This window comes from Mizuhopecten yessoensis, unplaced genomic scaffold (genome assembly GCF_002113885.1).
Source record: "Mizuhopecten yessoensis strain PY_sf001 unplaced genomic scaffold, ASM211388v2 scaffold8507, whole genome shotgun sequence".
In the NCBI taxonomy this organism is placed as follows: Eukaryota; Metazoa; Mollusca; class Bivalvia; order Pectinida; family Pectinidae; genus Mizuhopecten; species Mizuhopecten yessoensis.
Genome location: NW_018407582.1, coordinates 548985 through 576286, shown reverse-complemented (window position 1 = coordinate 576286; position 27302 = coordinate 548985). Strand labels below are relative to the sequence as shown.

The 27302-nt window shown below is 35.3% G+C and overlaps 1 protein-coding gene across 3 annotated transcripts in view; it reads left to right on the top strand.

The window, feature by feature from the left end:
* Window positions 1–334: 334 nt before the first annotated feature.
* Window positions 335–27302, top strand: part of LOC110456085 (zwei Ig domain protein zig-8-like) — a 171764-nt gene continuing 144796 nt past the window's right edge. For all 3 annotated transcript variants that reach the window (XM_021506625.1, XM_021506624.1, XM_021506623.1), the window contains exon 1: window positions 335–1723. In XM_021506625.1, the coding sequence (XP_021362300.1) occupies window positions 1594–1723 (130 nt within the window). In that variant the 5' untranslated portion in view covers window positions 335–1593. The remainder of the gene's footprint in view (window positions 1724–27302) is intronic.

Genomic DNA, 27302 nt, shown 5'->3' with positions numbered 1-27302 from the left:
ACACTACGGGCCTGCATACCCACGACGGTCTCAGACCCTATAACAAACAATATCTAATTAAGTTATATATACTAAGTCATTCCATGATGTTAGTCACCCGCCATTGCAGACTGACCCATCGTCTGCTAACGGCGATAATAAGCATCGGTATGATGGCGGTACTAGTATGTGGGTACCCCTTCTCTGATCATAGAGGTCCGTGCGATGCACCGTTCTAGAGCCTATGGTTACAGACACTGCACGAAGTGTTACGCTCACAGCAAGCGGCGACCATGGAGTGAGAATTGGAACCTATCGCACTGTCGTCGCTAGAACACACTTGAGCTACAAAGAGCGAGCGTAGAACGCCATCGACTGTATTGGTTTGGAGAGCGCTGTGGTCTACTCTACTTGAGCGGTTGAACGCTCTGTGCTTTTAAGTCACACACAATCTTTATCTAGTGAAAACCAAGACGCGGGACATCTTCGTATCTCTTTTTAAAGATCGATTTATATTTTTTGGTTGCATTACAAGTGACATAATGTGATGACGAATTACAGTCTGTGACAGAAGGATATTTATGCATATTATTTCAACTTCTGTGGAATTTGTACAACTTACACGTGCGTGTGTAAGATAAAGTTATTTTATTATTTAACTACAGTTTTAATTTCGATGGCGTTATCAGGTTATTATAATTGTTTTCCTTCATCAGAGATTGAAATTTAATTATTTGTCTGTTCAGCAAATATTATTTTTATTTCATAGATATACCTCGAACTGTGAACCGTATTCACGCAGTGAACGTATCCGGAGTGTACAAAGGATTTTCACACTAGTGACTTTTAGGTGATAGAGGAAGAGACCTGTCGGGTACAATATGGATATGAATTATGTATATCATTCCCAGATATATGAAATATAAGACAATATCCTACAGAGTGTTGACTGATTTCCAAAGCCAATGGTCACGGATGATGGAAAGGATTATTAGAAGTATTGAAAAAGTTAATTAAATTCGCATTATATATTCATTAAGCAATGGAGCTTTATGTCGGTGTATTAGGCTTATGGACTCCGTAGTATCGCAGCCGTTGTCATACCATAGTACGACACCATGTCAGAAATCTTCAGGGAGATAGGCATTTCATATAATGGCATGTTCATAATGTGAAAATTGCGAAATCCAGCTGGTTTTTCAGACAATGTTTTAAATGAAATCACATCAGCTGTTATCATGGAGAGGTTCCTATGAAAAACAAAATTGTTTGTGTGTTTAACAATCATCTACTTCACACATCAATGGAATAGTTCAAACAACTAAATTACTGTTGGAAACACTTTACAAGTTCTGTGAAATGTGAAACAGCATATTTTGTTAATTGGAGTTTCGTAACCGACATTACTTTGTGGAGTATTTAAGAAACTTTAATATGAGTGTTTTAGTATATATATTTTTTCTGAATCTTTGAAATTGACGTCACCAAGAGCGACAATAAATAACAAAGCACGACATATCACAAGAGACAGTCGGGTTTTTTCTGGAGTTGAATCACTTTTGGAACCAATACAATAGTATTATGGTGTGAAATCATCCATACATTGGTGTTGCTATGTGTATTTCAATTCGATTGTTTGGTGTGGAGCTACGAACCATGGATCTTATAGGACATAGTGTGTGTTTTTCCTACTGTAGGAGGATTTTTTATCTGTGTCTTACCATTTTCATCGCTCTCGTGACAGGTAAGTCCTTTTTTTTCTCCGATATGTTTACAAATTTAAATTACTCAATTTTATTCGAGATGTTCTTCGTACTGGGTTTTTTTCGCATACTGAAATCTTTCTCTTTTCAGAGTGTATTTCCTTCGATTTCAGATTTTACGTTAGTTGGATTTATTTATCCGAGTGTTTTCAGAAAACCACCGACATTCCCAAACAATATTGTTGAATTAAACGTCATTGTTCCTCATCAATGTTCTAGTCACGGAACACTTACGTTTCCATAAAAAGATATAGGAGCCAAAAAAATATATAGTAACGTCATTTTATACTAGACTTTGACGGTGTGTACTAATTAATGCGAAATAAACATACCATAATTGTATTTTGTACAGGTATACATCTTTGCATTCATAAAGTATATCACTACAAGTGATTTCCAAATGCACTACTATTTGTGAGGCGTGTTTGTACTAAACATGATTAAGCGGATCTGATCGTACTATCATCGTATGACAGATGAATTTAACAAAACAAAAAAGTCAGAAGCACTTGTAAAACGACGGTCTTACAGAGTAAATTGTCCAAGTATGAGAGTTTATTGTTTATATGCATTGCAACATATTTTGTTATTGTTTATATTGTCAGTTAAAAGTGATTTACATATTTTCTATCAAAAATTGATCTTATTATTAATTTTCCCAAATTGCCTTTATGTATTTGATGTTTAGATACCCATCAGCTGTGACAAACGTGCACGTGACCACGCCCTTGCCTGATAAGAGTGTACTTTGTCCCCGCATGGTTACACATTGTCGTGGTCGTATTGAGTTAACGTCGTTCAAGTACGCAATTCATGTACACATAGAGTGGTTTTAACCACCTTTAAAGATACTTCTGTTGATACGATGATTGTGTTTAAGAAATGTCTGCCTCGTTAGTTAGAAATAATACAGACCGTAAGAACTGTGTTTATATTCCTATAAAACTCAATACAATTCTGTAGACAGTCACAGATGACTACATCAAAATGTATACTAAAATCTTACATGCACAAAATGTAACAGCGAGGCATATTTATGATATATACATATAATTTACAGGTTTTCTTTACAAATTTGATTTACAAAAATGTGTTGAATGAGTTATTTTTATTGGTGAAATGAAAGATAGTTTTTGTACTCAATATAAAAGATTAAAAGATTGCCGAACACGAGGCAGGTTAGAGGCTTGTGTGATCGTATCTTTTTTTCTCAGAGTACACGTTACATATACCGCAGGCAATATAATCATGTAGTTGTGAGCCATTAATAAATAGATTTAAGCTCGCAAGCGCTTCATTTTTCAACTTTTTTCCGAACATATATACCGGCGAATTTGATTGGTTAGTGTATTGATGCTTTCTTATTTCCAACTGATGGTGAACGCCGTTGTTTAATCATAAACTAAATATTAGTAAACATTATCATTTACGTGTGTATCCCAGACATATCATAACAAGAACAGCAAAATTCAATTATGTATTCGCTACTACCTTGCTTTGGAAATGGTAAACAACGTAATAAATATTTGTATTTTTACAAATTAACACGTGATAAATCATAACACAAACACACAAGAGAATTAGAAACTGTTTACCTAATTGAACATTGAACCCGAGTCTGTGTTATTAGTAAAGCTTCATTACAATTTTTGACGTGAAAAATGAACATGCATTCTTTGAAACAATGACTTTTCGAAGTGTCCCAATCAATGTGTGATATGATGTTTTGTTCCAAAACGTGAGTATTGACACACTAGCATCGGACAGGTGGCAGCCTTAGGAATTATTTTCTTTTGCAAAAAAACAAATAGCCTAAAGATGACGTGTTATCATCAAAATAAATTATGGCATTAATATATAATTATCACCATTGATATATACATATGATGCTAAGTATGCTGTTTTGAAGTAATAGGCATGTACGTTTCACAAAATTGACCTTGACCTTTGTAATCACTACTTTATTATTATTCCATTTCTTTCGAAAACATTTCAAATAGAACATTATATGTCTACACCTACATTTGTACCACCCACAGTAAAAGTAGCATTGCCACCATTTACAGAGGACGTTTCGCTCCACATCGTCTGACTCGTTGCCTTAAAATTTATATATATATAACACTCCTTTACCCCCTCCAAGCTATCATCCTACCTCCTCGATCCCATAATGTCGGCCATATGTTGTACATATAATACAAGCTCGTGGTCTTGAGATGAGGCATGTTTCAAATAGATCTTATCTTAAAATGTTAGCTATGCACCCTTTTTCACAATGTTTGGCAAAATATTTTCAAATAAGATCTGTACAAATAGCAAAATAGCCTCTAGCCATACTTTTCATTCGCCACATCTCCGATTTGATATATACCAAGCGTTTACCATCCAATGACAATATTAAATCGTAAACAAAAGGAGAAAACCATGGTTATGCACAAAGTCAATACTGTATGGTGTACATCTAAATCTAAACACATATCTTTGATCATGTTTCTTAACGAAATGATAAAACATAATTTGATAACTGCATATTTCAAAATATAATTTTAAAGCAATATGATCTTAAAGTTCCTAGGGCAATGAGATAAAAAGTAAAAACGATATCAATAAAAACGGAAGGCTTTCGGTTTCAATGTGTTTGAGCGGAAATCTACTTGATCGTAATTACGCTTGAATGTGATCCGGATAAGTCAGTTTTGCGTTTGACACCAATGTATAACCATGTTTTCGCTCGACGCTGACTGCCATAATCTAATTCGTGGCGCGGTTCGTTGCAGTGATATCGAGTGTTAAATCGGAATTTGATCGAGTTAGCGTTAATTACCTCGGTAGATCATTTCTAATCGAATGTCTCCTGACATCGAATTTGATATCATTGACACCGTATTGTCAAAGGAATTGACTTGCCTCATTAGGGCAATTGTTGTGTTTTGTAGTTTTCAAAGTTATTGATATTTTTAATAGTACGAATTACGTATAATGGATGGTGCTTCTTTGATATTTTTTAAATATCTTCCAATCATTTTAATACCGTGTTGCCAATGATGTCACAATTATGTAGTCCATTGGTTCTTTATGCTACCTTATATCACTTATATCACCATAGAGTATAACTGCAACATTTTGGCATACAATTTCACTTATAAGTACTATTTGTAAACTGCAATCTTCTCTATATTGTTGATGTTTACAAATGCTGCAATGCATATTACTTATATGTTAAGTTCCACAAACAAAACGTTAATGTTTGTATCTCCTTCTCGATTCGTTCTTTACATTCCGTTATTGATGTTACATGCCTTCCGCTTTAGTTGTTCTCAACTTACTCGCTGGTGAAAACAAAAAATCATAACATAGTTGCTGTCATGCTCTGCCATTGGTTTGACGTTTTCCTGACCGTTTGCTATCTAAGATATGCGTCAAAGCTGATCTCATGATCTAATGATGCAGTCATAATTTGCACAAATGACTGCTCCGATGTACACGTACTTCGGGAGCATACGGATATGGAAAGACATTGGCCAACGTGTAGCCGGAAGTGCAATGTCAAAATATCTGTCAGGTTGCATAATCGATTGCAAATGCACTGTCATGTTCGTGTATACAAATACTGCTCAATGTATTTATTATATATTTCAGTTATACTGTAAGCATGCCAAAACATTCCAAGTTCATAATTTGTAAAATAATGCCACGTGTCATAAGTTTTCACCTTACGTCATGTCCTTTTGGATTCCGTGTTACTTTACTCATAGAAAAAGGAATTTTCCTGACTATGTTTTAAGTCACGTATTGATGAAATTTAACGTAGAGCTAAATAACTATAAAGCGCCTCTTTTAATTATATGAATATAATGAACTATTTCATAGAAATCTGACCAAGACTAGTGAACTGGCGCAAACAAGTTAACATTGTTTCGATGCAAATGACGTCAACGTGTCGATGTGAATGACGTCAACGTATATCTTTGTATTACATGACGATATAAAACTTTATTAAAATTGGATTTCAAACGAAATCACGAAAATTAAAAGAAATAATAATTGCTAAGAATAAATTTAGGAAATGACGTTTCGTAAAAACAACGTCGGGCACGTCATTGTATGCCATATGATGCAAATTAATTTCAAGTGATGGAATATCTGTATTCTTATTTCAACGTAGCTATTATGATATTTGATGTGACGTCACATAAATCATAACTGTAATTGTGCCTATTGTGATTATTATTTTTTATTTGGAAACCTAAGTCAGTTTTGAAAAAAGCATAAACCTAATATATCACATTGCATTTCATCGTATGAGGTGATTTAAATCCCCTGTTCCATCTTCCGTTTCAGAATTTTAGAACATTAACTACAGAATAGGTGTCATGATCGTCTAGATGGGAACAACAAAATGTTCGGTAAAAAGTTGTATAATGTGTACACATAATTTGTATACATATACAAAGCCCTATGCAGGTTCTGGGAAAGAATGGGCCTGCTGTATTCCACATGATATCGCTAGGGGCTACTAATGTGGGAATAGGGTGTTGAACAGTGTGTTTTCGTATGTATCTTCGTCTAATGGAATATTAAGAATTAAAAACTAGCCTGTTGTTCTTAATGCAACACTTGTAACCTCTCTGCATATTTCTTTCCTTCCTGATACGTCTTTTCGACAGCGTCTCCGGTGCCATCCGTCTTCCTAAGATGACAATAAATGTTGCAAGAGATATACAAGCACTAAACAAAACAAACACAAACAAACTTTTCAGCTTTCATCAACAAAATGAAATTCAAAGTAATTGGTTGGTTCCGATGTCTTTGATATTACAAATGTAGCTTTTCTGTTGACATTTTTGTTTTTCGTTTTTGATGTGTTTTTTTCTTGATAAAGCAATTTTGACGTTTTAATAATTCATAAACTCATAATACATCATTGAAATTTTCAATATAAATCGGCGAATGAAAATTGATATCATTGTTAAAACTTATACCCTATCATTTTGACATTCTTATGATTATAAAACATGGTAAGGTTAAAGTTCACTTGCAATACCAAATTCGTGACTCTTTTAGATACATTGTATCCATCTTTCAGATCATTCAAGTTTTGTGTTAGAAAACGTAATACACAGAGACACATTATAGGCATTTGATATAGATGTACATGTACAATATAAATATTATACAAGCAAAAAATGGAGTGAGCTAAATATGTTTGTAATCAGCCGAGCCTCCATGAGAATGACAGGTCGTTACGAAAAGAGTTTATAAGCCGTCCTGCTGTGTTCACGTACAATGACATCCTGAGGGCCTTTTTCAGCTGAAGCATTCTCTAGTGGTGTTTACCACAAACATTGTGCATGAATGTTCTGTGTCATTCTGCCAAATCGAATGGTCCCGCATACGTGAGAGCTATGTTTAACATCTTATCATTTGATAGTGTCTGTTTTCTTATTCTAGTAATGCTTACGTTTTTACGTATTGGATATTATCAGAAGATACATAATTATGGATGAATGAGTGTATACAAAACAATCAACATAATAATGTACTGGTATTTCATAGCTTTCATAGCGATTACAGCTCTGTGTGTAAATACAAATGTTCACTTGGCTCGGGTTGTTGTCGTCTGCGTAGTTTCATCTTTGTCGTGGGTCGTGGTTTCATCTTTGTCGTGGTTTCATCTTTGTCGTAGTTTCATCTTTGGCGTGTTTCATCTTTGTCGTAGTTTCTTCTTTGTCGTGGTTTCATTTTTGTCGTGTTTCATCTTTGTCGGGGTTTCATCTTTGTCGTGGTTTCATCTATGTCGTGTTTCATCTTTGTCGTAGTTTCATCTTTGTCGTAGTTTCAGCTTTGTCGTGTTTCATCTTTGTCGGGGTTTCATCTTTGTCGTGGTTTCATTTTTGTCGTGTTTCATCTTTTTCGTGGTTTCATCTTTTTCGTGGTTTCATCTTTGTCGGGTTTCATCTTTGTCGTGTTTCATCTTCGTCGTGTTTCATCTTTGTCGTGGTTTCGTCTTTGTCGTGTTTCATCTCTGTCGGGGTTTCATCTTTGTCGTGGTTTCATTTTTGTCGTGTTTCATCTTTTTCGTGGTTTCATCTTTGTCGGGTTTCATCTTTGTCGTGTTTCATCTCTGTCCTGGTTTCATCTTTGACGTGTTTCATCTCTGTCGTGGTTTCATCCTTGTCGTGTTTCATCTTTGTCGTTGTTTCATCTTTGTCGTGTTTCATCTTTGTCGTGGTTTCATCTTTGTCGTGGTTTCAACAGAACATGACTGTTTCGTACAATGATACGCAAGATATACGAATTGTTAACTTAAGTCAAATACATGTAGCATATTATAGATACATTCGTTTACTATACCTTTTTTAGGTATTTCATTTGTTAGGGGTAATAACACAAACATTTTATTCATTTCAAAGTTAAGAAACAAATCAAATATTTTCTTTCATTGAAATTGTATTACAGGCATAAGCAATGATGAAGAGTACGATACACGTGGACATTTTCGCGTGTGTAAATGTTCGCGTTGTGACTCTCCAAACATATCGCGCTGAAATCTATATGTTTTATATACATATAATCGATATAATCCACATATAAATATTCGCGAGTGAATATCTTTGCGCTAATGTACTTCATGCCAAAAAACGCGAGCATTTCAACATCGCAAACATTTCACTTTTTGCAGTATGTTTCTACGTCAAAACATCGTACATAATTGCATGAAATATAGAGAACACAATTTGTATATATAGACATTGAAGTAAGATAATATCAGACCCCATACATCAGAACCCTATCGGAACAACGCACGAAAAGGCGTCCGGTCTGGTTAGTGTATACCAGTTTTATATTTATGAAGAGGAAACATGAGTTAATGTCCAACTTTCCACCCGGTGTTATCGTATCTAGTAGAACTACAATCACAACACGTGCTGTGTATATGTAGAGAGATACCTTAAACATTTCATATTAAGCAGGCTGGTGTGGGTGTAAGACGTTATAAATGGTAAACAGACAAGAACAGGTGGGTTAACATACCGTAAATGTCCTGTGAAAACAACACTGAAGGTTACTGTTATGGAATCCGAAGTACATGTACAATTATGTAGATCTTAGATGATTAAAGCCTTCTACCGAATGTACGATATACCATGAACAAAATATAGGCTTCACAACTAAGTTCAAACGAGTGAGGTTGCTGTATGTGAGTTAAGTGTACGTTAATGAGAGTTTCTACACCCAGGTATAGTCATACATATAATCTACATGTCAAGTTTGAGAAAGATCCCTTTAGTACTTCCTCAGAAATAGCGAGAACCAACTTTCAATGTCAAAATCCAAGATGGTCGTTGTAAATAGTATGTGATGTAAATATATTTATATTTTGAATATTGTTGTGTACATTATCGTAATATCCTGTTTTGTTTGACAATTGACATTCTCATTAACTCGAGAGCCAAGTCACAATATTGAATTCCTATTGACAAGTAAAATACAGTTTGTGCATGTACAAAATGTAGTAACAATTTTGTACTGAAGAAGACTTTATCTACTTGGGAGAAATGTTACTGTTGTCATCATCGCCTTATTTCTAATTATAACACGTAAGTGTACATCGCGGGTAAAATATCAATGTCTTAGACCTTGATGACCCACAAAGGTTGCCGGTGTGACGGTAAACATCATGACGGGTACCAGATGTGGTGCAGTGACACATATCCTTTCGGGACATTTATTTTGGTCTCGCCCCGATAGTGTGTTGTGGTGTATGATTTCTCTCTATTATTTAAGTATATATTACAGTTCATGTTTTCTTTTTGTGTCAACGTTTAAATCTAGTTTTGTTCTGATATATTCTGTGTGTGCGTTGTGTGGTGATAACAGATTTATTTCGTAAAGCTATCTTTATATTGTTTCTTAAGGAAGTAAATGGGAAACATGACTCTACTGTACCTATAGTGAAAGAAATACAGCTATATTTACCTTAATCCAGAACAGTTCTCATTCTACATGCCGTTAAATACTTTGTACCATATATAGCTACTTATATAAACAAACGATGCATAATACATACATTTACGATATCGATTTTAATGTAGGTCACACTATCCCGCTCTGTTCAATTCACAAATGGGTGATAAATTGGGTTCTCATTGAGAAAATCGGACCTCCGTGGAGTAATGTTAATAAATATAATTACGTTTGAATGAGGAGATTAAACGTATTCGTGTATACATAACAACAGTTTTACTCTACTACAATGTGTATAGTATTTTTCGACAATGGAAAGTTCCGACGATCCGGATCCCGCAAAGTGTTAATTAGTTTGTACTTGGTTTAGGACCTGACCGCATCAGGTATTTATAGCCAGCTGGTTATCCTAATGCTATTAGCTTTTAATTTATTGATGACAATTTCATGAGACCTAGGCTATGACCAATTCGAATGAAATAATATACCTCCTTTCTACGAAACTCAGAACAAGCCTCATTAAAATTGTTTAGTTTTTAAGACTAGACATACGATAACTCAAACTGTTTTATAACTGCGATAGGTTCGACATTACGTTTAAAAGAGTTACAGGAGCGATACCATAGAGAGACCACTAGACATTGTTTATTTTACGCCAGTGATATCTGGAAAAGTTTAAACCTAATTGAGCCCGGCCAATTTTTAATGACACTAGAACGCATTGTCAGCTTAACAGATTTATTATGAATAGGTTATCTTAATGCTATGTATATCGTATTAAGCTAAAAAACCATTACAAACCATTACGAACGTCCCACTTTTGTACAGCACACCATGATATATTAGTAATTAAAGAGTAAGGGGTACCATGGTCACAGGTGTGATTGACCTTAGTTAAGCCATTGGTTTACAACACCTATGATTATGATTTGGTTAGATACAATCGTACTTGTATACAAGCACATGCAATAAAATGAACTAATCAACACACATGCGGAAACACGCAATGTGTCTAATTTGTTACAAAGGTAGTGTGTGAAACGGTCGGGTTTAAAGGATGACCATATTACGTTTCAAACAGGAAACAACACTTAATAATTATTTTGAATCTATAATACAATAAAATTATATCATGTTTGATATGAATTAGATACTCGTACTTTCATTAACATGTTCAAAAATATTTATTTCCTTTTTTTCACGTTATTGTTCTCGCTACATAAATGAACTTGAAAAATCAATTGTTGGACTAGAAACCAGACTTGTCCGAATGGAAACAACTGTGGTACTAGAACGCAGCCTTGCTTAAAACAACTTTGTAAATGTACGCTCCTACAACATGTATACTGTATCATTCTGATTCAAATATATAGTGATGCATTCAACGATATCTGCGTTTGTCAAGCTGTTTTTTCTTTTTAAGGAATGGCGTGCCGCGGCCAGTACGTCACTCAAGTAATTTGTGACAGACATTCTGGCGTCCTTTGTTATATTTACTTGTATTATTGAATGTGTTCATATTAGGACACCAAGGCTGAATATGGGTTCGATACAATGCTTCATTTATATTTTTTCAAAACCCATAAATTTTAATATTACTTTGCCATGGTATGATGCAAATGCCTGCTGATACATTTGTCAATAGATATTATTTGTGTGAATGCATATCACAACCAAAGCATTTAACAGGTCTATACATTTTAGACTTTACTTGTATTTTTTCAACTTCGTTTGTTTTCATTTTAATTATCTAAAGTATCAATAATTTCCGAGAATTCCGCCCTTAACACCTTTTCAAGTTTTTACAGTTGTTGGGTTCTGTTAATTAAATTGTTTCATAAACATAATACTTTATTTGTATAATACCCTGTGATTATCATTACCAAACATAAACGAATATTACAAAATAAAAATAATTAACCTTTCTTTGGAAATGAGTTATTATACCATTTCTAAAAGTTCTTTGCCTGTCTATATTAAGTTAAAAGTTCCTTGTCTGTCTATATTAAGTTAAAAGTTCCTTGTCTGTCTTTATTAAGTTAAAAGTTCTTTGCCTGTCTATATTAAGTTAAAAGCTCCTTGTCTGTCTTTATTAAGAGAAAATTTCCTTGTCTGTCTTTATTAAGTTCAAAGTTCTTTGTCTGTCTATATTAAGTTAAAATTACCTTGTCTGTCTTTATTAAGTTAAAAGTTCCTTGTCTGTCTATATTAAGTTTAAAGTTCCTTGTCTGTCTATATTAAGTTTAAAGCTCCTTGTCTGTCTATATTAAGTTTAAAGCTCCTTGTCTGTCTATATTAAGTTTAAAGTTCCTTGCCTGTCTATATTAAGTTTAAAGCTCCTTGTCTGTCTATATTAAGTTTAAAGTTCCTTGTCTGTCTATATTAAGTTTAAAGCTCCTTGTCTGTCTATATTAGGTTAAAAGTTCCTTGTCTGTCTATATTAAGTTAAAGGTTCTTTGCCTGTCTATTTTAAGTTAAAAGTTCCTTGTCTGTCTATATAAAGTTAAAAGTTCCTTGTCTGTCTTTATTGAGTTAAAAGTTCCTTGTTTGTCTATATTAAGTTAAAAGTTCCTTGTCTATCTATATTAAGTTAAAAGTTCCTTGTCTGCCTATATAAAGTTAAAAATTCCTTGTCTGTCTTTATTAAGTTAAAAGTTCCTTGTCTGTCTACATTAAGTTAAAAGTTCCTTGTCTGTCTATATAAATTTAAAAGTTCCTTGTCTGTCTTTATAAGTTAAAAGTTCCTTGTCTGTCTTTATTGAGTTAAAAGTTCCTTGTCTGTCTATATTAGGTTAAAAGTTCCTTGTCTGTCTATATTAAGTTTAAAGTTCCTTGCCTGTCTATCTTAAGTTTAAAGCTCCTTGTCTGTCTATATATTCAGTTAAAAGTTCCTTGTATGTCTATATTAAGTTTAAAGTTCCTTGTCTGTCTATATAAAGTTAAAAGTTCCTTGTCTGTCTTTATTAAGTTAAAAGGTCCTTGTCTGTCTTTATTAAGTTAAAAGTTCCTTGTCTGTCTATATTACGTTAAAAGTTCCTTGTCTATCTATATTAAGTTAAAAGTTCCTTGTCTGTCTATATAAAGTTAAAAGTTCCTTGTCTGTCTTTATTAAGTTAAAAGTTCTTTGCCTGTCTATATTAAGTTTAAAGTTCCTTGTCTGTCTATATTAAGTTAAAGGTTCTTTGCCTGTCTATTTTAAGTTAAAAGTTCCTTGTCTGTCTATATTAAGTTAAAAGTTCCTTGTCTGTCTATATAAAGTTGGTTGCTGTTCTTGTAATAATGAACTCCTTACAAATAATAGACCATTACCTGTTTGAGACGTATGCATCGTTATCATTGAGGAATTGACAGTTATTCAGTCAGTAAACCTTTACGTAATGCAACAGTCAACAGCGACCAGTTCACCAAAAAAAAGATACAAACACGTTAACCGCCGGAGAGGCTTGTAGACTCGATTTGCCATACTAAAGGACAAAGTCATGACCAAGAAAGCTACAATTTACAACGGCTGCTAAAAGAAGACAGTTACATATGCAGCGAAAATAGAACATTCCAAGTATAAATCCACTAAGTGCAACTGTACGACTTCCATCTTTCGTGAAGCAGTTCTATAATTCCATATGGGACATTTTAACCAAAGTGAATGGACTCATTTCTCCTTCAGAATCGGGAAGCTATTTATGAACCCAAGTCAACGCATGATGACAATGAGACGTTGTACATGTTTATGAATTCCTTACAGAACGTCATTTTGTGTATCACTAGCAACAAATGAGCCGATTAATTTATTTGTATATGTATAAAATGAAATGTTAACTCATTAGTCTGGATGAGATAATTAATTGATACATCGTACAGAAAAGGAGTTTCCCAGGCATTCGAAAACGAATTTCCAGATTTGTGAGTTCGTTAAATCATAGTTCGCATTATATATATACAAATGTATATACAAAATTAATAATTAATTGAGGAACTGTTAAAATATATGTGGATTTAATAAGCGAAATTTCCCAAGTTCTCTTGAGTTGGGAGTAGCGAATACAAGTACATATTTACAGCGAACCAAGTTGATGTAGAGGTACAGTTTGTGTGCACGTGCGTGCTGTGTTTTTATTGGACCAGTGCGTCCAATATGAAGCTTACTCTTACGGCAGGCTCGGCATGTGTCTACGGTCGTTTTTAGGACCCATAAGCTTTCCCCCACAATTGATTGTTGTCAAATGTGCCTCTCCTGTGTTGAGATGGATGTAACATTGTCGACTCTAGTGGGTGCTCCTCGGCGTCACACGAGAAACCTTTCACTGACTTTCTCAGTCTTGTACGGGTTACTAAATCGCTCCAGATTCAAGAATGCCCATTACTCACGTAGAGTTACGTCTATAAAGTATGGCGGTAAATTATGCGGTCGTTCGCGAGTTTAAAGTCTGTTACACAATCATATCTATTTATTTCACCTGCAGAGTGTTAAAATGTGATCCACACAGTTACTCCGTATTTCCTGATATTTATGTTTTATTTCGTATAAGGATCAAAGCAAAAAAACTAGAACCTGATGGAAACAGCATGGTATCCTAATTTTATTTTATAAATGGCATCAAAGTTCCGCAGTAAATTAAAATGACAACTTAATTGATAAAAGAGAATATGGCATCTATTAAGCGCATCATGGTGCTCTAGTTTATATTGAGCCGTGCACGGCACGATGCTAAACGACGACTCCCGATCGATCTATCATCCATTCCCAGATATAAAGCTGTCCATTCGATTTCCCTCTTCTATATACATTGGTATAGCATAACTTCATGTATATACTACAGCCACTTCGTATCCTTCTAATGAACATAGACAGCTAGATTGTGACCACTATAAAAGATATATTTTTTATAACGCTTGATAAAAAATAGAGTTGCTGCAATAAAAAAAGCATATACCTAAATATTCGCCGTATCTATATTACTGAAATGTTGTATGATATATTGCACGCACGGGTTTCACGTGTAACATAAAACAGGAAAATCAAACGTCGTTATAACGAAGTATTTTGAAATGTTGAGCAAATCTATGGAATAAATATATAATGTCTAGTGTTCGATATATTCTATACATAACTAAAAGCAATCGGATTAAAGAAATAATGGTTTCCAGTTAAGCAGAATGTTCCGAATATTCAGAGTATAACTCTCATGAACCAAAACTACGGCTTCGAGATAAAGTCTGTATGAGAGATATAGAAAATAATCTAAAATAAAGGAAGTATTCGAGATAAGTAAAAAGAGACATCAGAGTTTGTTCGTTGAACATGTATACATGACACAATTATGTTAGAAGGCACGAATTTCAATTCATTCAAATGGATGACACTGGGACCATACACTTATCATTACTTGCTCTAGATTGTGCACGACAATGTTACTGTTTACGCTTAACACCTCTTCCTTCTTCAAATATTGCTGTTGAAATTTTGACCTCTATTATGTTCTCGCTTTTTACAAAGAAATTGATATTAGACCTATACTTGACAATGTAGCAATGTAAAAGTATAACATTCATAAAATTTGTGTGAAGTCAACAATGCTTTCGTAAAAAAAGTGTCCGAAGGACGGACAATCTAACTTCTTAGGATGTCTTACTGTTACGTAGCTTCGACAAACTGGGAGGTCTACTATCCTGGCCTCTCACAGGAATGTTGATCAGAGCACCCCGCATGATTTCACCTGGAGAATGAAACGTGCGCTTGTTAAAGCACTTAAAGGCATGTTATATTTAAGAAAATATCTTAAGCGGAGAGGAGTGCAAACTCCTTGCGACGGTGAACGGTGATGTGGCGGTATGCGACTTTGTTGTTTAGTCTTCTTAGAGGTACTGGAGATGTCTTCGAATACAGTAATTAAGTCAAATTAACTGTGGCATCGAAAAATGACAAAAAATGCTCAGAACGTCAATCGTTTGCAATGTACTTTACCAAAACTTCACACCTTGTGCTCGTCAGGGTTTGACAAGTCGAGGAGGAATCCTTCTTCATCTTATAAATGCTTTTACTGAACAAACACATTCATTGTTTGCAAACAAGCTACAAGAATGATTGGAATGGACCTGCTTAACTGAGCAGCCGTTTAGTGGTTTGGTATAGTACATGTATCAATATAAAGCAATAGTGAATAGATTAAGGAGAGAAGCAAAATATGGGACGAAGGTTAGGCATTTATCATCCAATGTCACACTACAGTTTGATAAATGTTGTTTTCAAAATAAATGCAAATAAAGGGTCGGAAAATCGCGTTCCGGCTTCCTGAAATCGTGAAGTTTCAATATTCAAATAAACAGGTTTAATTTCTACCTTACGTGTCGAAGACGGATGCGTTTTCTGTAAAGGTTTAAGATATCATGTGCAGTGTTCCAAAGAACTATTGATTTACCTACAAACACATGTATGTATATAGTTTCCTTCAGTTTTAAGCTCTTGCAATAACCTTCGTTTCGAAAATACCAATAAAAACACACTAAACTATGCTCCAATGATATATTAGCTGCGCTGTTTCCAAAACATAGTGTTCAATTATTAGTGCGTTAGAGTCAGTATCACTCCTAGGCTATAGACCAACACGGATTGGAAGCAAAAATCCGTTTTAAATACCGATGCTAAAATATTTCATAGGCACAGAGATGTGAAAACGTATCGCTCGTGCATATCGGAAACCGACACATTTTAAAAAGATAAAAAAAAAAGGAACCTCACAGCGCTATTGTGGTTTAACACAATTTTAATCTGCCTGTAATCAGAATATCTTCCCCGTTAAAAATCACTCTTCTAAAATTTGACGTTTTAGTTGCACAATGTTAGACACCAATGCGTTAAAATCTATAGGCGAATATAAAAACCCAAGATGAAATATTGATTACATAGTTTGCCCAGAAGTGTACATAAAAATAACTATTAACTACATACAGTTTTGGATTTAATCTGTGTTTCGGGCCTTAATCGCTTTCTACAATTGTCGGTTCGCAAACCACAAGACGAACATTAACACACAAAAATTCAAATTTGAAAAGTATTTAGTTTAAACTGCACGTGAGACAATCGAATGATGTTGTGCAGAAACACGACTCAGATGATCTGTTGTAGTCATATAATCGAAATATGCCTGGCATCTGTTTTTAAATGACATTATATAAATATATTGTACGCTATTTAGTCATAATACCGATAATCTACACAGTTCTTTGATCCAATGCTAAAGGAACGACTACAGGCTCACGTTGTCGTTGTGTACCACAGGAGATTGCTGATTCGAAAAAATCCTGCTTGTCAGAATTATAGATTTTAAAATGTACTCCATCAACTCTAGTTTCAAGAAGTAAAGAACATTCTTACATGTATATTGTTACATATGGTTCTTCTATAATATTCAACCACTGATCACTAATAACATCTAGCAATATTTTGGCCACGATCGAACATACAAACCAAGCTGACAATACTTGATATATACAGTGTACAAGTTTAAAGCCAGCAGTTATGATTTGAAGGAAATTCAAGCACACAAAGCTTTAAAGTAACGTGTTTTTCCTGGTACATTGCTGATGTTTGAGATCGTTCCGATACCATATGGTGTCGGCGATTTACCTCGAGATACACGATATTTCACAAGCTTTTGAAAGCAGGTTTGGCTGTCGTAGAACAAGGGAGATATTTACTCAATATTAACAGGATTGTGTTCTAATTAGGTATGGAATTCTGTCGATGCGTTTGCTATCCTCACTCTCAAGTGTCGTATTTATTCCAATAGCACACAGGTCTTGAAAATATTCACACTTTGCTTTTTTATGTTAATATGCATCTTTTGTATTTCATTAAAAATCTATACATATTTGCTACATTTGCAGCAATGATAAAATATGATAAGCTTTTCCGATGAAATAAAATTTTGTTTTTCTATTGTTGAAACTCTTTGTTCCACAGACAAGAAATCTCGAATTGTAAAATCACATCCCAAATGGGTATCGCATATATACATTTAAGCAATATAAGTTGCAATGGTTGTATTGGAAGAAATACAAGATAAATCGATTAAAAGAAAAAGATGTCGCTGTTAACCAACTTAATGATCGCGAAAATAGTACCAGCAGAATAATAAAGCAAGCGTAAACGTGAGCCACAATAGTAAACTTTTGTTGATTTGTTTAGAGCAAAATACATTACTTGTTTTTGCTCAACATGCTCTAATAAAGCGCAATCACTTTACAATGTGACACTTCATATACTAAATGATTCGTCTCCGCTAACATACTGCAAAAATCTAGTTCCCTCACACGCCTAAATCGCGAATTTAATTTTCTCATTTTGGTAAAAAAAAAAGGCCGCATAATAACCAAATATTCAGAATGTTGAATAACATCTGAACATTACAGTGATTAATGAATATTCGACGTACATTGTAACAGTCCTTTGTCAGTAGGGTGTACGACGTTCAAGTCATGTGCCAGTCGTTTGAACGACGTTACAGTCCTGTGTCAGTAGTTTGTACGACGTTACAGTCCTGTGTCAGTAGGGAGTACGACGTTACAGTCCTGTGTCAGTTTGGAGTAAGACGTTACAGTCTTGTGTCAGTTTGGAGTACGACGTTACAGTCCTGTGTCAGTAGTTTGTACGACGTTACAGTCCTGTGTCAGTAGGGAGTACGACGATACAGTTCTGTGTCAGTAGGGAGTACGACGTTACAGTCCTGTGTCAGTAGGGAGTATGACGGTACATTCTTGTGTCACTAGGGACTACGACGTTACAATCCTGTGTCAGAAGTTTGTATGACGTAACAGTCCTGTGTCAGCAGGGAGTACGACGTTGCAGTCCAGTGGAAGAGGTTTTTTTACGACGTTACGGTCCTGTGTCAGTCTGGAGTACGAGGTTACAGTCTTGTGTCAGTAGTTTGTACGACGTTACAGTCCTGTGTCAGTAGTTTGTACGGCGTAACAGTCCTGTGTCAGTAGGGAGTACGACGATACAGTTCTGTGTCAGTAGGGAGTATGACGGTACATTCCTGTGTCACTAGGGACTACGACGTTACAATCCTGTGTCAGAAGTTTGTATGACGTAACAGTCCTGTGTCAGCAGGGAGTACGACGTTGAAGTCCAGTGGAAGAGTTTTTTTTACGACGTTACGGTCCTGTGTCAGTAGTTTGTACGAGGTTACATTCCTGTGTCAGTAGTTTGTATGACGTAACAGTCCTGTATAAGTAGGGAGTACGACGTTAAAGTCTTGTATAAGTAGGGAGTACGACGTTACAGTCCTGTTTCAGTAGGGTGTACGACGTTCCAGCCTTGTGGCATTCGTAACTACTGCGTTACTATACCATGTATAAAGGGAATACGGTGCCCCCAGCGTAGACTATCGATCGGGTGAACAAACAGACATATAGACTACATGCTCTTACAAACAGAAGCACTGATCCCCCTTCTACCGTTATTCTATTTGAAGACCACATGGGTAATTAGTTGGAACTAAAAAGTGAATGATTTAGAAGCAATCCCTCCCTGGGGACATCTTCATTTGATTTTTACCACTTTAAATCCTTGCTGATATTAGTACGTGTGTTGTATCAAATGTGGAGAGGGGACGATTGGAGCGGGTTTTTTCTTGTGAGTAGGAAGCTGATATTTGTACATACGGCCTTCACAGTTTTTTTTTTATCTTAAATGGCAACCACAATTGTCCATAAACAGCATGTTGTTACTATTTTATTTTATATTTTGTGTTGTATAGACATGAAATGCCCTGCCCAGGATCGAGGTTTATGGCTAAATCAAATGCATATTTAATCAAATCATGGTTGTTCTCACAAAATTATTTAATGTCACGCCAATTTTATGTTCTGCTTCGTGTTAAATTTTGATAAAATTGTACAAAATTTGATTTTCATACTCGTTCGTTTTTTTAATTTTGTTTTGATCTAAAAATATTGCTATATATTCGCCAATTTCTCATTTTCAATTTAATCACCTTAACATAAAAATGTAACACAATTTAGTAAGCATATCTTTTGAATCGGTTACGAAATTTGCAAATACAAAAAGTAATATCCTGGGTATTGTATACGTTGAAACAGGCCCTGGCCAGACCGGGGTTATGGCCTGTGGAAATAGCTAATATGATTGGAAGGTGGGACTCTCCAGGAAAACGTGTTTAGGACGAATTTGCGTCTACAGTTAGCCATGATCAATACCCTTTGTCTCGTTAGCTATCTTTGACACCTGGGAATTCACCGCGGCTCTCATTAATATCCCGTCTAGCAGCTGTACACGAGAATTCGTTTCCCTTGGTAGAGCTGTCATTTAGCTTCCGGTCAGTTATGGACTGAAGTTGTTGCCACCAACGTAACTAAGTTCAAGGTGACGTAATACGATGGCTTGGTAAGTCACGCCACCTATCGTATGTATTGTAATGTTTTTATTAAGTTATCTCCCTTAACTACATCAAAATTGTCACATGGGCGTATTTATGTTTCAAAATATTTCAAAAAATTCATATTATTTAACGTTCCAAAACATCCTTACTAAATGCGTTTCTGTTGTACTGCCTGGCGCCATTATGGTTTGTGTTCCTCAACACTTTTATCAAACACAATTTATATATGTCATGTTCTATATACACTGTAATCCACTTCTGCATCATTGTTGGTATGTGGCATAGGTTTACCTGTATAAACTGTTGTATGGGGGTGCTTATCCTCCATAAAAGAAGATGTGCTCTGCGATTGCCACTGTTTATTAACTCCAGGGCCTTCCACTGAAACAACTGCACGGTAGTCTAGTTGTAGGACGCCTTACTCATGACCGAAGGGTTGTGGGTTCGAATCACGGCACGGCACTGTGTTGTATCTTTGAGCAAGATACTTTACTCTGCGTGTACCAGTCTACTCAGCTGGAAATGAGTACGTGGTTGGGTAGTGCTAGAATTGTAGAATTCTAGCTGTGAGCGCCGAAACGGCAGCACCGGCTGTATGCTCCCCAGGGATTTGAGAACGATATTGGTTGGTAACAAAGGCCCTACAACCACGGATAATAATTTGTGAACCGCTTCGAGACGACCTACGATCTAGGTTATGATAAAGCGGTATATAAAAAACTCGAACTATTATTATTATTTACAGCGATGTTGGTTAAGGTAAGACGGGTGACACTTATCGCCGATGAAAGGTTGTTTAAAGGTCATTAGATATTATGTCACCAAATAAAACAATGAAACTGAAGAAAAGAAGCTGAAGTGGGTTTTTTTACTCTCGTTAACGGAAAAATAAGTACTTACATGTAAATGTCAAGAGTAGGTTTATGTCGTTTTTTGGTTCTTTATTTATAAAACCTACAGAGGGCACAGTAATACACTGTACTGTTAAGGTTGTTTTACTTATGTTACTGTTATTTTATGAATTACAATAGAAAATATTTTTCTTAAATATCCCAACTCTTCTTTTTTCGCTTTCATGTAAAAATATATATATTATTAGCTGTTATTTTTTTCCTTTACACATACATGTACTCTCAAAATGATCCTACAATTACTTCTTGTCGAAAGCATAAGAGGTGACTATTGTCCAATCACATTTTGCACTTACAAAATAGACATGTCGGACAACAATAATTAATAATAACGAAAGAAAAGAAAATCCCGTTAATAAGGATCATAAAGAATTCATTTAACTCGAGTTCAGAAAAAATAATAATAAAAAAATCGTTTCCTTTAATTTATCTCTCTTATTAAAAACGAAAATAAAGAAACAAATCGGGGGGGGGGGGGCAAACTTGTGAAACCCTTAATATACAGCGATTCCTACATTCTTACTTAGATTACTATAACTAATGATTTGTTTGCTGTGTTGATAAAATAATAATGATATACAGCATTTGATATAGCACCCTATCTAGCTAACATAAGCCACTCCAAAGAGCTTTACAGTACATAGATATACAATTAATACAATAAGCATATACATTAAGAATACAATTTTGAGGTATTCGCAGGATCTGCCTTATCATGCGCTGACTGCTAGTCATATGTCACCTGGCTAATATCTCCCTATGTGTCTATGCCTGCGTGTGCGCTGGAGATGTTATGTGTAACAAGAACCTACGTACACTACACGCCCATTCATGTCTATTTAAAGTTGCGCGGTTTGATGTGTATTGTATCTGTTCGGAGATCTGTGTCCATGACAGTCGATTTAATATACCGATTTACAAATTGAACTTAAAATCATAATCATTCATGAAATCCGACTATCACAGATTCAGTGTCACTGTCCAACGGATCTCTCGACATTTATCTGAAGGTTCATACTCGCCTCGAGAATGAGGCCTTATACTTAATATTCTGCGTTTAGTTAACAGATGTGCTACTCAAAATATCCACACAGAGACACTCAATGATAATGTCTTTAGGAATGTGTGGATCCTGACAGAAATCTTAAGGATTACCGCGCCATTTCAAAACCCGTAACTATGTATTTGAATGTTTTAACCGGCTCAGCAATAGCCTTAATAAAGCGTTTTTTTCTGGAGAAAAAAACAAATATAGCAATAGCTCTAATAAAGCATTTCTTAAAAGATATAAAGATATTGCGGACGTTTTTTTCATGAAACATAATAAAATCTATACAATAATTAAAAAAACAACAACACAATAACAAAAAAAACACACACAAAAACCCCACAAAAACAACAAAAATTAGAGAAAAGATGCATTTGGGACAGTCGAGATTCAAACCCAAGACCTGTGCTCACAATACGGTCGCTGTAACCGAATAAGTAGCCCATCAACGCCATGCTACAGTGATATGCACGCTGGCAAAGTCTAACTATGGTTGTATTCAAAATGAACGGATGGGGAAGTTATTGTATTCATAAAAAACTGCAATGGAACTCGCTAGTAGTGTTTCGCCGTCAGGGACCGGGCTCCTTCAGATACGGGCCGTCAGGTCTTAATGGATAAAATATGACATCTATATCGACATTAAAAAAGAAACAAAAAAGTTTGCCATTTTCCCACAAGGTCATAATATGTAAATTAACGGGTCGTTCTGCTGAAAATGGCGATGTTGTTTTTGATAATTTCCAAAACGTTATGTATGTGGGGGACAACAAACAGAAACGTATATGTTTTATAGAAGCGGTAAGCTGTAACGAAGAAAACCGAAATAGTTTCTTTTATAATCTTCATCTCGTTTTATAATGTTTTGTTACATAAGAAAAGTTTTACGTTAGGATGTACACGAATTTAAAACAAAATTCATTCTTTTCCATGTTGCAGAAAAGCGTTAACTGTTCTTATTTAAACGCACGTTTCCTTGAATGAGTTTAAAACGATACGGGCAATATATATCATTGACTACAGGCGTGTCTTTCTTGAACTTAAATGTGCACGATATCTACACTGACATTTAAAAAGTGCCCTGTGTTACATTGTTCATTACACAACGACTAAAAGAAAAAGTTGCATGAGTAGGAAATTACAGAATAAAATTACAAAATCGTTTATAACACCCTATTTCAGTTTCCGCCTTTATGAAATATTCGAAATTTACACAACAATGGATCTTGCATTGTAGTACATTTTAAGACACTTTTTGCTGGGATCTCTTGTCCATTAACTCAAATAGGATTTTCTCAAAGGTCATCTTTACCAGTCATTTCTTGAACCGACTTCGTTAAGATCTTAAAGAGCTCGGATAGAAATTGCATTGCTTTTGTTTTCGATAATGTCCTTACTTCTTAAAATATCTTTTTGAGAAAAGTCTACATGTTCATAAAGCCGACGTCGCCGGTACCACTTCCATTTTTACGACAACTGTTTACGATTTTTGGGACTCTTCACACCGCCAGTATTCACGATGTAAGAGAAAGCGCCGACGACAGAGTGGTCACGTGTTTCCGGGACCTCTCAGACGAATCGTTCAACCTTTTTGCAATAAGACTTTGCTGAGTCATACATCAAGGAGGGAAATATCTTTGTCACATTGGGTGGTCGACTTGGTCGTTGTGGAAACCAAGCGTGATCAGCTATTCCAAATGCAATGTATATGGAAACTAGAGAATACAATTCGAATACTGGAGGGGTAGTGGCTATGTAAGTACAGGTCGATCCTAAGGAAGAGTTGTTTCATGACTACGAAGTAGCATCCTCGTAGATCAATACATTTTGGTAAAGGAATTTTATTGTCAGGGATAAATACGCATTGCCTACGTTTTTATTTCCAATCTATAGAGTCCAATACATATAACAACATGTAATGTTAGGTAAACTTAAACATAAGATATAAAATCGCTATTATAGAAACTATTATTACAGGATTTATTTTGATGGAAAGAACGTTTTTGAACATGGTAAGTGCACATGTATGCTCAAGGTACAAATCGGGCGGACATGTCGTATATATTAAATGCAATAACACCACGAATTTTGAACATGGAACGCGGCCTTTTCTTTATTTACTGTGTTCCTCATACATTTTCAATAGAACAATTCTCAAAAAGCCTGTGAATTATAAAACACCCCGGTGTTTGCCGAAAAATAACCTGTGTATTATATTTCTGCTTCGTTATATACCATGGGGTGTATTGAATGAATAGACAATATGCTCATAGTTTGCATCCAGCAAAGCAGTATATGCGGATTGGTAGCGAGTTGTCTTACATCAATTCCAGCACAGCATCATAGTTCAGCGCCATGATCCTTTCCGCAATACCGTCGTGTGTAACAACGAAACAGAGCCGGGCGACAGTTCCGGATTATGACAAACCCTTTTGTCAGTTTCCGACTCTTCATAAAACTACGAAATAAATTGGTATTGATAAGAAACCTAATGAGAAGAGAGACTGTTATTGTTTCTATAGGAATTGGAATTAATTTTTCATCCTCCTCATAAATCGTTCTGCAAATCAGTACACTTCACTGAGCCCACACGTTTTGTTTAGTGACTGCATATCGCTTGCATGACATGTCAACTATAAATGTATTAAATTTCAAATCCGCTAACTCTCGTCTAGCTTAAAAAAAAACTAATATCTTCAGAAGAAGACTGAAAGACAATGTTCCTTAGGCATTTTCATTTCCAATAATTTTGATGCAACGACGATAATGTAACATTTAAACATGCCTGGTCGTGTATTCCATGTAATAAACAAATAGTCTTGTGTAATCTTATTATATATCTAAAGCTAACAAGATCCAGGGAAGATGAGTTTGAATGAAAACCAATTGCAGGTTTATCTTTATGATGTGTGATTTATAATATACACGTTATCGACCGCAGCGGAATAACCATACAGTGGGACAGCTGTTTGGGTAGACGTGAAGGCCAACAAAGATTGCCGAGGTTAGCCGAGGTCAGCTACTCGGAACTCGATGCCAAGAAACAGCTCCTGCCCGTATTTCCACATTTCCTGGCGTAACTGATTGAGTTTGATTGTTGCAATGGTATGGAAGAAGTCCAAGGAATCATAGTGCCTTCTTGTATAATAATGCGCCATCAGCAAAGCAGAGGACGATAAAATCAGAATCTGATAAACGTCGATGTTTTGAACGCATGAAGATTTCACCTTGAACTGCAATGTTAGTATTTGAGAAACTGAATTTAAATAAATGTCGATAAGCATAATTTTTCTACGTGTATCTAATATACCTGACAGGAAATAGTTATTATTTTGTAAGATGCTATATTTCCTTAGGGGCGTTTATGGAAATATAAGCAACCATCATTTGTAATCAAGCGTGACAACGAAGGTAAAATCTGTACCAAACTTGTACCAATATTTATGATTATAACTTAATGATCCTGAGAGCAGTGACATACATGTTCCATGCTAGACTTTGATTGTTCCTGTTCGATATTGAATCGTGGCACTATTTTAGTCGGTTGATTTTCTCTCATAGTTGCTCAAAATCCCTGTCATAGCGCTTTGTATTATTTAGCAATAGTCCGATATTAGTTCATACAAATATGATGTACGGTATATACATGTACCCATATTGTCCAGGATCGGTCACAACCGTTATCTTGCGACAATAATGCCTGTATAGCATAGGAACAGTGGCAGCTGTGGAATAGAGTAAGTAGTACCTAAGTATTTAGGTTGTGTGATCTTTTCCTCTTGTTTAAAACTCTAGATATTTTCACTAAATGGCGTTTGTATGAAAATGAACTCTTTCAATCAGGTCTTCCTTTAGAAAGTTGAAAGACCGTTAGCGAAACGGCCATATTGTTTTTAACGACTCAGCAGTAGCATAATAAACTACTCCTACATATATGGCGATGCATTTTACTTTCTATAATCCGAATCAGAAAGGACGAATTTTAATTTCATAAAATATTTAAATATTTCATACATTCAATTTTATTTAAATCAAATTCAAAACAACGCATCATACATTTCCGAAATCGATTCAGGCATACGCAAACTGAATCAGTATCTGAATAGGAGTGATGACGTCAGAAAAGACCATGCTAGCAATTATGTGTTCCCCTTGGATTTGGGGACCCTTCACCCCGCTGCAGGGTATCATTAGCGCTCACGTAATCGACCCGTAATCTAAACGCGTGTTGACGACCCTCATCTCTGAGAGGATACTTTTAAACTAAGGGATTTGTCACTTTTAATACCATGTCCCGTTTTTATGTTTTAGCTCAGGTTGTAAATTGACCTTTTAATCTTGAGTTCTTGTTTCTGAAGCTATAAATCATGGTTTTTAGCCCATCTTTCATGCATTTCATGCTACGAATCTGTTTCCGTCTTGGCAATGAGTCAAATCGCATTTCAAATATGCGCGAATAGCCTGCTGCATAATTTTGTAACTGTTGTTTGGAATCTTTGTCAACTCCCGCCTGGGTGTTTTTTTTGTGTTGCTCCTGATTTTAGCTTGATGTCGATTTTTTCACGTTTCACACGTTCGCCTTGTTAACATGTAGCATTTCAGTAAATAAAAAACCCACGACTAGCTAATCAATGAAGCAAGCTTAGATATAAACCTGTTTGTGACAATAATGGATAGTTACCCTGTACACTATGTAATTGAGATTTTTTGTTAAATCAAACCTTTCCTTATTTTCGTTGTCGAATTAGTTTACAATTCGTTTAGTAAACCCTTGTAATGCTAAGCGTAGTTCCGTTTTTGGTTTTATAACCATCGCAGTCTAACGGAATATACGAATTCCCATCATAAGATTTCGGCAATAGGCTCGTGTAGCCAGTTAGGCTTGCTTGATAACATCAGTGCTATGTGTAGCCATTAAAAACAAACGTTTGATCAAGATTTCAAATCAGTTGTCTTAACCTTTATTTATCGGAAGTAACACGGACAATTCACAATATGTCACTAAATAGACAGGAAACAGCATGGTTTCCTTATTCGCAATCTGTTTTATTATTTTCTTGGAATTCGTTTTGCTTCCTCTGTCGTTATTTGATCTGTAATTGTATCAAATATACGACCGAATTGTATGTTTCTTAAAAGCAGGAAGTATTCTGGCTCCCACATTGTCACTAATTAGAAGCAGAAATACTAGTCTCGCACATCAACTCGAGATTTTGGTATACGCATACATCTC